General features: G+C 52.4%; 1 protein-coding gene across 4 annotated transcripts in view; it reads left to right on the top strand.

Annotated features, from left to right (window-relative positions):
- Positions 1-1,725: 1,725 nt before the first annotated feature.
- The window catches only part of CACNB4 (calcium voltage-gated channel auxiliary subunit beta 4), an 86,855-nt gene continuing 76,817 nt past the window's right edge, over positions 1,726-11,763 (top strand). For all 4 annotated transcript variants that reach the window (XR_011680455.1, XM_071435516.1, XM_071435518.1 and 1 more), the window contains exons 1-2: positions 1,726-1,846; positions 1,921-2,004. Coding sequence is in view for 3 of the 4 variants with exons in the window: in XM_071435516.1 (XP_071291617.1) it covers positions 1,838-1,846; positions 1,921-2,004 (93 nt within the window). In the remaining variant the exon portion in view is untranslated. The remainder of the gene's footprint in view (positions 1,847-1,920; positions 2,005-11,763) is intronic.

Raw genomic sequence — 11,763 nt, 5'->3', positions numbered from 1 at the left:
TGCAGTGAGGATGTGCACACTGCTGCTCCTGCTCATCCCAGTGCAGTGAGGATGTGCACACTGCTGCTCCTGCTCATCCCAGTGTCAGTGCAGTGAGGATGTGCACACTGCTGCTCCTGCTCATCCCAGTGCAGTGAGGATGTGCACACTGCTGCTCCTGCTCATCCCAGTGTCAGTGCAGTGAGGATGTGCACACTGCTGCTCCTGCTCATCCCAGTGTCAGTGAGGGTGTGCACACTGCTGCTCCTGCTCATCCCAGTGTCAGTGAGGATGTGCACACTGCTGCTCCTGCTCATCCAGTGTGAGTGAGGATGTGCACACTGCTGCTCCTGCTCATCCCAGTGTCAGTGAGGATGTGCACACTGCTGCTCCTGCTCATCCCAGTGTCAGTGAGGATGTGCACACTGCTGCTCCTGCTCATCCCAGTGTCAGTGAGGATGTGCACACTGCTGCTCCTGCTCATCCCAGTGTCAGTGCAGTGAGGATGTGCACACTGCTGCTCCTGCTCATCCAGTGTCAGTGAGGATGTGCACACTGCTGCTCCTGCTCATCCCAGTGTCAGTGCAGTGAGGATGTGCACACTGCTGCTCCTGCTCATCCAGTGTCAGGGTGTGCACACTGCTGATCCTGCTCATCCAGTGTGAGTGAGGATGTGCACACTGCTGCTCCTGCTCATCCCAGTGTGAGTGAGGATGTGCACACTGCTGCTCCTGCTCATCCCAGTGCAGTGAGGGTGTGCACACTGCTGCTCCTGCTCATCCAGTGTCAGTGAGGGTGTGCACACTGCTGCTCCTGCTCATCCCAGTGTCATTGTCAGTGAGGGTGTGCACACTGCTGCTCCTGCTCATCCCAGTGTCAGTGAGGGTGTGCACACTGCTGCTCCTGCTCATCCCAGTGTCATTGTCAGTGAGGGTGTGCACACTGCTGCTCATCCCAGTGTGAGTGCAGTGAGGGTGTGCACACTGCTGCTCCTGCTCATCCCAGTGCAGTGAGGGTGTGCACACTGCTGCTCCTGCTCATCCCAGTGCAGTGAGGGTGTGCACACTGCTGCTCCTGCTCATCCCGGTGGGAGGTGAGATGTGTCTGTAGGTGAAGCTCGGCAGTGGGAAGGAAATCCAGGTTCCGCTTCCAAGTCTTCCTCGGGTTTTATTCCAACTCCTCATCTCCTGACTGAGCTTGTTTTCCTCCGTGCCCTGGGCATGGAGCTCCCTCCCTGGCTGGGAGTGCTGTCGGTCGGTCCTGATGGATGTGGGAAGGGCTGGGCAGGGCCCTGGGGCTCGGCGGGCTCAGGGGGTGCTGCTTGCCCAGGGCTTCCCCCCAAGGAACGGACCTTAAATCCCATCCAGTGCCACCCCTGCCAGGGCAGGGACACTCCCACTGTCCCAGGCTGCTCCAGCCTGGCCCTGGGACACTTCCAGGGATCCAGAGGCAGCCCCCAGCTGCTCTGGGAATCCCAGCCCAGCCAGGAATTCCCAATTCCCAATGTCCCATCCATGCCTGCCCTCTGGCAGTGGGAGCCATTCCCTGGCTCCTGTCCCTCCATCCTTGTCCCCAGCCCCTCTGCAGCTCTCCTGGAGCCCTGGATCCTTCCCCTCTCCCGGTGAGCATCCCCAGCGGTCTCTCCCAGCCCGTCCCCAGCGCACCGCGGGGCTCGGGGCTCGCCCCCCGGCCGGAACCGTGCCGGGGCCGGGCTCCGGGGGTTTTGCCGTCCCAGCCCCGCCCCGGGGCCGCCCCCCGCCCGCCGCCCCCTCCCCAGCGCGCTCCGCCCCGGCGGCGGCTCCGCTGCGCCCGGAGAGCGCCCGGGAGCGCCGGGAGCAGCGGGAGCGGGAGCGGAGCCATGGCCGCGGTGCGTGCGGGGCCGGGGGCGGCGGGGCCGGGGCCGGGGCCGGGACACCACCTTGATGCTTTGTCCCCGGGCAGGTGACGAGGGGCACCGCGACGCGCCGCAGCCGCCTGAAGCGCTCGGACGGCAGCACCACCTCCACCAGCTTCATCCTGCGGCAGGTCAGCGCCGGGGCTCGGGCACAAGCGGGGGGCTCCGGGCACTAACGGGGGGCTCCGGGGCTCGGGCACGGCCGGGGGGCTCGGGCGGCTCCGTCCCGGCGGGGCCGGAGCCCGTGCGGAGCGCGGCGGTGCCGCTGCCCGGGGATGCTCCGGCTCCGGTTCCCGGCTCTGGCACCGCTGGAGTTGCGGGCACGGCGGAGTTCGGGGCTGGGAGCGGCCCCAGAGCCCGGCTGGAACGCACGGATCGTCCCCGCCTTGGGCTCCCGGCGGTGACTGACCCGCTGGGCATCTCCTCGTTATTCCCTGGGTCACCGGGAGACGCGCTTGGCGTAGGGAATGGAAGCTGAGGTTTTAGTGATCTCCCGACTTGAGGATTTCTGGGGAGAAAATGGTTTTAAGTGTGTCAAGAGCATCGGTGTCTGAGGTTGGGGCTGCTCAGAGCTGGTTGCACAGCAGCCCCGTGCACTGCAGGAGCACTGGTAGCCATCAGCGTGGAACCTCCTGCTAACATTCCCCCTTCTCCTTCTCTGCCACCCTTTTCCTTCCCTGCTCCCCTTTTCCATCCCTGTTCCCAGTCTCCTGCTCTGCCTGCCAGCTGTCCCTGCTCAGACACAGACCGACATCCCGAGTCCCCTGGAGCATCACCCTCGGCTAAAACCCGCTGTTTGCAGTAAATATTATCAATTTCATTCCCAAGTCCAGCGTGTGCAGCATTCCCCAGAGCATGACCCCTGCATCCAGCAGGAGCTGAAGGAGGCTCAGGGGAAGCAGAGCCGGGCCCTTGGCAGACCCAGGGACACTTGCCACACATGGCAGCGTGCTGTGCTCAGGACATGGAGGTTGCTCTGGCACAGAGGGGGGTTTAAATAACCCAGGCAGGTTTCATTTGCCTGCTGGCACCTCCTTGTCACGGCCCTGGCCCGGAGCAGCCGTTTGGGGCTGGCAGTCCCCGTTCCCAGGGTGACATGTGAGAGTCTCAGGAAGAGTCTGACGTTCAGGGTGATCTGAGCCGTGCAGGCTGGAGTTGAAACAAGGATAAAAGGAGCAGAAAGGCAGTTTTGGGTTATGCTGGAGGGTTGAGGAGATGCTGCCGTGGGTGCTCCTGGGAGATGTCCTGGAGCAGCTCTCAGCTTGGCAGGGGAGCTGCTTCCAGAGATGGATTTGTGCTGCCTGGGAATTCGGGGTTGGTGGTTTGGGCAGAGGGTCCTTGGCATCACCTGGTGTCCAAGGCAGCAGGACATGACCTGGAATTTTGGAAGCCAGGCCTCTGTCTGTCTGGTTTTGGGGCACTCGCTTCCCTCCTGACCCCCTGGGGGTCATTCCCCCATCCACACTGGATGGGCCCTTCCAATTTAGAACAGGAAAATCAGGTGATGGGATGTTTTCCCTGTCCTTTACCCTCCCACAGGGAACTTCTCCCTCATAACAATCAGGCTCTGCAAGCAGAAGTGGAACAGAAAGTCCCACCAGCAGGGATCAGCTTCAGGTAGCACTGTGGTGCTTGTAGGTCTAATCTAAAACCAAATGGGAATTCTGTCAGTGAGATCTGTAATCAGTGTCCCAAAGGAGTTTAAATCTTTTGTAGATCTTGTATACATGAAAAACTGTGCACCAGCTTCTTGCCCAAGCCCACAGTACCTATGGAAATGACATCCTTGGTTTCCTTCTGTGCCAGGAGAGACGCAGCTCCCTGGGATTTGAACTCATTACTCGACTTTTCATTATGTTGCATTTAATTTCTGGTTTCGATCCATTGCTCAATCTAATTTAGGAAGGGAATAACGTTTGGAGGAGCTTTTGGATTTGCATTTTTTTTGTCCGCACCGTGTGGTGGGAAGCAGAGAGGGTCTGTGGGGTGTGTGTGTGTGTCCACAAGGACAGAGCTCCCAGCTCCAGCCTGTCCGTGTGGGAAGCTGGCAGTGCCCTCTCTGTTGGGGGAGATGTTGCTCTGGAGGGCACAGAGGGAGTCCTGTACTGCCAGGAACACGCAGGGGTGTGCTGGGAATCAGTGGGATGATGTTTAAACACCCCCAGAGGCAGTGGGGTCCCTGCTGTCCTGGAGTGACCCTGATGCAGAGATTCCCAGCTGCTGGGATGGGCCCCAAATCCGGGCACAGCCAGGGCTGGCAGCAAAGCTGGCACTGAAGGGGTCAAGTGTGGCCTTTGAGCAAGGAATGGGTGCACAGAACTGTTCCTCTGACGTGGCAGGTGCTGCTCAATTAGAGCCAAGAACCCCCTTAAGGGACAGGAGTCAATTATTAGACACTAATTAGGGCAGCTGGAAACATGTGCTTGTGATTCCTCACAATGCTGGCATCAGAACTCCTCCTTGTGTTTTCTGGGGGTTTGTGACTCAGGATTTGGTGTTTTCTCTTTGAATTCAGGATCAATTTATTCCCTGAGATTTCTGATGAGATTTTTTCACTGACAAAAGCTATGACCTGTGCAGGACAGCAGCAAGCACCCAGAGGCTGTGTCAGAGCATCTGCCACTTCTTGGGATGCTGGGGTGCAAGTTCAGCTTCTCTTTCTCCTCCTCCTCATTTTTCTCCTTCTCCTTCTCCTCTCCAAATGTCTCCCAGAGGAATATTTACACATTTTGCTTTTTATTGACCCAACTGCAGCCCTCATGCAGGTGAGATGGAGACACCTCCTCAGGCAGGGTCTCCCTTTGGAATGTTCTCCCTCACACCTCAGGCTCAGGAGAACTCCTGAGGGAGCTGGGCAGGGGCTGCAGAATCCCTGAGGGAGCTGGGCAGGGGCTGCAGAATCCCTGAGGGAGCTGGGAAGGGGCTCAGGCTGGAGCCAAGGAGGATCCCCAGGGATCTTTTCCCTCTCTGGAATTCCCTGCCAGGAGGGCACAGCCGGGGGGGTCGGGCTCTGCTCCCAGGGCACAGGGACAGGAGCAGAGGGAACGGCCTCAGGCTGGCCCAGGGCAGCTCAGGGTGGATTTTGGGGCAATTCCTTCATGGAAATTGCCCTGGCACAGCTGCCCTGGCACAGCTGCCCATGGCATTGGAGTCCCCATCCCTGGGGGGTTTAAAGCCCTGTGCATGTGGCACTGGGGACAGGGGTCAGAGGTGGCCTTGGCAGTGCTGGGGATGGCTGAACTCAATGATTCCAGAGGATTTTTGGCCTTGTTGTAATAAAATCCCCTTGAAACATTCACGGGAATCAGTGGAAATCCTTCCCAGCTTGTGCCAGAGACTCCAAGTGAAGCCACTGAGTGTCCCTGAGCAGCCCAAGGACATTCAACTTCACACAAAACTATATTTAGACGTGCAGTTTATTTCTGGAAGTTTTTGCTGCTTCTTTAGAGATAGTTGAGGTTAAAGCCAATTTTCTTTTGAGACTTAGTTACACCTGGTGCTGCATCTTTGGCAGCACTTGTGCTTCCCCTTTTTAAATGTAATATTAATTGTGTAATATTGAGAGGAAGAGAAGAGCAGCATTTTGTGTTATCAGAGCAGCTCTTAGGCTGTAACAACACTCCAAAGGTTGAGGACATTTTGACAAAAGAATTTAGAATCTTTCAAAAGAGTTTTGTGGCCTTGTTTCCACGGGGCTGTGCTGGTCAGTGACCATTTCTTGATGAACTTTTCAAGGTGCATCTGAATTCTTCCCAGAATTTTGCATTTTTTGGTCTCACAATCCTTTTCCTCAGGGGATCACCTGGGGACTCTGGTCTCCACTGGAGCAGCTGGGAGTAGGGTCCATTCCAGTGGGTGCCTGCAGTGATCCAGGCATTCCTCAAAATCCAGCACTGATTAAATGGATAAAAATCGTGTCTGCAGAGGAGCAGAGCAGAGGTTCAGTAATTTAGCTCAGGATGAGCTCAATCCTGCCATGAGTCATTAATTTCTAAAATACAGCTTACTGTCATGGAATGTGATTATTCCTTAGGCTGGGCCCTCATTTTCCTCTGTGCAGCACTCAGGAGCTGTTTAAGCATTTGACAGGTGAATAAAAGGCTGAGCCCTCTCTCCCCAGAGCAGCAGCCCTGGCATGGTTGTGCCTCATCCCTGCTGGAATCAGGGTGCTCAGCTCAGCCAGGCTCTCAGGTTGTGCCATTTGATGAACAAACAGTGGGTTTAGTTTATAAAAGTCAAGATTTGACTTTGTAAATCCAAATATTTAGGTTGAATCAAAGAGGGGAATTAAGGCTTGCAGTGAAATGAGTGTTCTCAGGGTGTCTTGCTTGACTTTCCCTCAGGTTTGGGGTTTTCTCCTGCATTCAGCACCACAGAGTTCACAAAGGCTTTCCAAAAGGGCCTTGCAGCTCTGGGGGAAAGCAGTGTTTTCTGCTGATGTCACAGAATCATGGAATCCTGGAATGGTTTGGGTTCAAGGGACCTTAAATCCCCTCCCACGCCAGTCCCAGCCTGGCCTGGGACATTGGGCCCTGTTGTTCTGTCAGTCCTCATGGCCTGAGGTCAGTTCCAGGTGATTTTTGGGGATGATTTTCTGCCTGCAGGGCAAAGGTGACAGGGCTGCACTGGGACAATCCATGGCAGGAATTCCCTGTGAAGGACTGGGGAGCTTCCATGGAATTGTCCCCTGGCAGCTGCAGAGGAACCATCCCACCAAGGGGCAGGGCTGGGATTTTGGAATGGCTGCAGCGACCTTGGGGAGGAAATCCTGGGAAAATGAGGAGTCCAGCCCTGCTTCCCTACAGCTCCCAGTGTGGAAGGTCCAGGTGGGCCTAAGGCCATCCCTCCCTCCATCAGCTCCTCCAGGATGCTGCCCGTGTGGATGAGGTCAGAGCCATGGGATGCTCAGGTGGGACCTTGGCCAAGGTTTCTGGAAGGAAATGGAAGCACTTGGAGCATGTCCTTTGTGGAGCTGGGCCAGGATGGATTTAGGGCAAGGCTCTTCCCCAGAGAGTGCTGGCACTGCCCAGGCTCCCCAGGGAATGGGCACATTCCCAACAGCTCCAGGAGCATTTGGACAGCACTCCAGGGATGCCAGGGTGGGATTTTGGGGTGTCTGTGCAGGGCCAGGAGCTGCATCCATGATCCTGTGGGTCCCTTCCCACTCAGGATATTCTGTGACTCCATGAACCTTCACCAGGCTTAAATACCAGGAAATGAAATGGAATTTTCTTTTTGCTTTTAATCATAAAGCAAGGAGTAGGAAACTTGGCTTCTCTCCTCAGTTCTGTCATCACCAGGACCGGCAGCCTTCTGCACATTCCCGTTTTTCCTCTGGAATGCTGCGTGCCCGGGAATCTCCGTGGCATCAGGAGGTTTAATTGAATGTTTCTCCCTGCTCTAATTGAGTCCCCAATTAAGCTCTCACTCGGGGCTCTGTTAGGAGGAGATGCTGTGTGTGCCGTGTTTGCAAGCACATCCCTACGACCACCATGGTTTTCCAGGGAAAAATCCCCCAGCTGCTGGATTTTGGTCAGGTTTGGAGCCTCAGGGGTGATGTCCACGCTGAGGCGTCCAGGATGGTGCAGTTCCCGTGGGATTGGTGTCACCGTCCGTGTCCCCAGCACGGGGAGCAGGGAGGGGCTGGAGCTCAGCAGCAGCCGCTGGAATGGGAGCTGGGATCGGAGCTCCCGGAGCGGTGGGGATGAGCGGGACGGCCCCGAGGGCCGGGACTGTGCCTTGTGCCTTGCCCGGCCGTGTCCTGCTCCCAGCGGATGTGCTGGCCGCCTCACTGTCGCCATGGCAACCAGGCCGGGCTTCGCAGAGAGCCCAAAGTCACCCAGGAAAAGTCGGATATTAATAGAGAGCGACGCAGGGATGGAGAAAAAATAGGATCTGGCTGCTCCTCACCCCAAATTTGGGGGATTTGGGAGCGATCCGTATGCCTGTGGCGGCGGTGGGTGTTTGTTTACGTGGCTCTGTGCAGCGTGACCTATAAAATTAATTCCCTTTAGTCGAGCTGTGTTATCCCAGCGAGCATCTCCGTGCTTAGAGCAGCAGAATGGGAGCAGGATGTGAATGGGGGAGGCTCGAGAGGTGGCAGTGACAAAATACCTGCACAGACAGGGAATACAGGGGTTTAAAGTGTATAATATAAATACAAAAATATACAAATATACTTGTGTGTAAATATATAAAATATATTAATGTAAATATTAAATTAAATACAGGGGTTTAAAATGTACAATATAAATATAAAAATATACAAATATATCAATACATAATATATTTGTGTGTAAATATATAAAATATATTAATGTAAATATTAATGTAAATGAAATACAGGGATTTAAAATGTATCGTATAAATACAAAAATATACAAATATATAAATACATAATATATTTGTATATAAATATAAAAATATATTAATGTAAATATAAATATATATATATATATATATAGGGTATGAATGCACAGTGCTCTTGATACCCCCTTCAATACTGAATAGGCAAGAACTAAAAAATCTAAAAAATACAAATAGGTAAATACCAACATATAAATATATACATGTAAAAGCATATGAATATAAAAAAAAGGAAAAATTATGTAGGGTATGAATACACAAAGCTCTTGCTGCCCCCCTTCAATATTTAATAGATAAGAATGAAAAAATACCTTTGCAAACATGTAAAAAAATATATATGGGAATAAATATATATATAGGATATGAGTGCACAATGCTCTTGCTGTCCTTTTCAATATCTAATAGGAAAGAATTAAAAAATACCTTTACAAATATGTAAGTATATATATTAAAAAGGCTATAAATATATCTATATCTGTGTTAATATATAGATATAGATATATATAGAGAGAGATATATATACATAGATATATAGGGTATGAATGCATGATGCTCTTGCTGTCCTCCTTCAATATTTAATAGATAAGAGAAACATGTAAAAAAATATATATATGGGAATAAATATATATATAGGGTATGAGTGCACAATGGTCTTGCTGTCCCCCTTCAATATTTAATAGATAAGAATGAAAAAATACTTTTACAAACATGTAAATATATACATATAAAAGGTTATTAAAATATATATATATAAAATAGATATATAGGGTATGATGCTCTTGCTGTCCCCATTCCTGGAAGGAGGAGCCTGGAATCCAGGAATCCTGCATGACCTGAGCCAGGCTGAGTTAAATCCAGGATTGGAGCTCCCAGGGCAGCCCATGCCCAGCTGCTCCTCCTGCAGTGCCCCCAGGCTGGATCTCAGGCCCCGGTTTTCCTTTGCCGGGGAGGAGATGGGGCTGTGGTTTCTATGGACACCAGCACACGCCCATGGGCTCTGGAGCAAGCAGAGACGGTGGTTACTGGCGACTCCGTGCTCAAATGTGTTCTGCTGCTCTAAGAGGAACAGAAATAGCTTTTTATCCTAAACCCCTTCGGGTTTGGGGGACCCACAGAGCTGGAAAAAAGAGAATTCCTGAATTGCTTTCTGTTGGTTTCAGGGTTAGGGGAGGGGGGGGAAGCCTGATGTGAATAATCTTCCAAATTGGCTTTAAAAATAATCAGGCAGAGCTCTAGGAAAATAAAATCTAAAATTCTTGAGCCACCTTGCCGTGTTAAGAAGATATGCTGTTAAAAGGGGTTTTGGCTGATAGTCAAGTGGGATAAAAAGAATCCCAGAATCCCAGGTTTGGGTTGGAAGGGGCTTTAAAGCCCATCCAGTTCATCCAGGGACACCTCCCACTTTCCCAAGGCTGCTCCAAGCCCTGTCCAGCCTGGCCTTGGACAATTCCAGGGATCCAGGGACCGCCACAGCTGCTCTGGGAACTCCAGCCCAGCCAGGAATTCCTTTCCCATATCCCAACTAAACATTATGGTAATAAATGATGGCTAATTTGACAACTGATACAATTTAGAGTGGGAACAAGAACGTGTCTTTCCTCTGTTGTTTTAATTTTTGGCTGCTGGTAATGAGGTCTCCAGATAAAAAGGGATTGGGAACAGCAAGGCCTTGCCTGCCTTTCCCTCTGCCTCTAATAAAAATGGGAACCTTTCCTAAAGGGCAGGGAGAGAGGTTGGAGAGCCCTCCTGACCCCATTCTCTGCCCTGGTACAAACCCTGTGGGTTTTTGGGACCTTTCACACCTCACCCCTTCTGTGGGAGGTGCTGCTCCCTCGGGGCTGTTGGGAATTTTGGTGTCCCTGAGTGTCCCTGAGTGTCCCTGAGTGTCCCTGAGTTTGCAGAGGGACCCTGGGGAGGGGTGTGAAGCACTGGAAGCTTCTGGGGAAATCACGCCCTGCTGGTTCCACCCATCCCCTTCCCACTGAACAATAAACCCTCAGCATTCCCCTTCCTTGACACTTCCATGATGAGCAGCACGCTTCAGGGAAAACCTTTTCTTGTCCCAAATAAGAGATTTACCATCCTTGAGTGAAAGCCCCTGGAATCCTGGCAGTTTGCAGCACTCAGCTCTGGGCTGTGACACCTTTTCCTGCCAGGAATAAGCAGGCAGGAAACCATAACCTCCTCTTGGCTTTCCCTGGATCCCTTTCTCCTGAGGTTTGTGCTTTATGGGGGTCCCTCTCCAGGCTGTGGTTTCAGTGCTTACCCAGGCACTCTTTTCCCAGCTTACATAATGCATCATTTCCCATTTGTCCCTGCAGACTGCAGGAGCTGCCCCCGTGTCTCCACAGCTCTGCAGGTTTCTGCACTTAATGCACTTGGATATCCCTGCAAAATCAGACATCCCCAGCCAGGCAGGGCAGTACAAGAATTCCAGGCTGGAATTTTGCAAAAAAACCTTCTGAAAACACTCCTCTGGACATCAAGACAATCCTTTTATTGGGACAGTTATTGGGATTTGCTGGGTGACCTGAAGCAGCAGCAGCAGACACTTGGATTGAAGCAGGAGAATCCCAGCCATGTCCTGGAGGAAAATCCCAGTGATGCTCCTCACCAGTGACTCCATTAAACCTTGACAACTACAGAGTTACATGTCTGTTCCCAGAGAGAAAGGTGGATTACAGGAGGATTTTCCAGCCAAATCCCATTGTTGATTTGGATTTGCATTTTGCTTGCCCGGGTTCCTGTGGTGAGTTACATTCTCCACTTCTACCTCAGGGCTCAGGGGACCTTCTCCTGGACAGGACCTTCTTGGGGACAACACTTGACATGTAAACGTTCACTCCCATTTCTATGAAGTGTTTTTGGAGCCTTTTATGCCAAGTTCCCTCCACACTTCCAAGTTCAGAGGTGGAATTTTGGTACCAGGAATTCATTGGGGTTTTTGCTCCTTGGGTGATTTCCTCTGAGCAATGGGAACTGATTTTCCCATTAGGAGATATTTCATAACCTGGTGGGGGTTTTCTTTATTCATCAGAGGGGGATAAAAACGCCCTCAGCACTTGGCATTTCTTGGGCCTTAATGAGCAGTCGAGGTTAATGGCCCGAGATGATGGAACCTCAGCCAGGCATTCATCCTCCAGGAGCCTGCTGGCAATTGGGGCTGAAATATTCTCCTGCTGCTTTGCCTTTGAGCATCTTGGGCCAGCAGGAGCAGCTTCTGCTCCCTCTCCATCCCGTGGGACAGCAGCTCTGCTCTGCCTTGGATGAAGGAGATGTGTGACCTGGGGGTGGCAGAGGGGACAGCTGGTGCTGCTGGGTTGGGTGGGAAGAGAGGCATCCCATGAATTCCAAATGGAACCAGTTCCTTGGAGGAGCAGGTGGTGTGGGAGGTGCACAGAAGTGAGGAATGAGCTGGGGTTAAGGGAGGTGGGGAGAGGAGATGAGGGGAGAGCGTGGGAAGGGTCCCTGTGGGATGAGTCATGGAGTTGTTAAGGTTGGGAAAGACCTTTAGGATCATCCAG

The sequence above is a fragment of the Agelaius tricolor genome, unplaced genomic scaffold (genome assembly GCF_023055355.1).
Source record: "Agelaius tricolor isolate 1412-34295 unplaced genomic scaffold, bAgeTri1.0.p SCAF_10, whole genome shotgun sequence".
NCBI lineage: Eukaryota > Metazoa > Chordata > Aves > Passeriformes > Icteridae > Agelaius > Agelaius tricolor.
The sequence above is the reverse complement of the archived record's forward strand: the minus strand, read 5'-3'. Positions and strand labels throughout refer to the sequence as shown.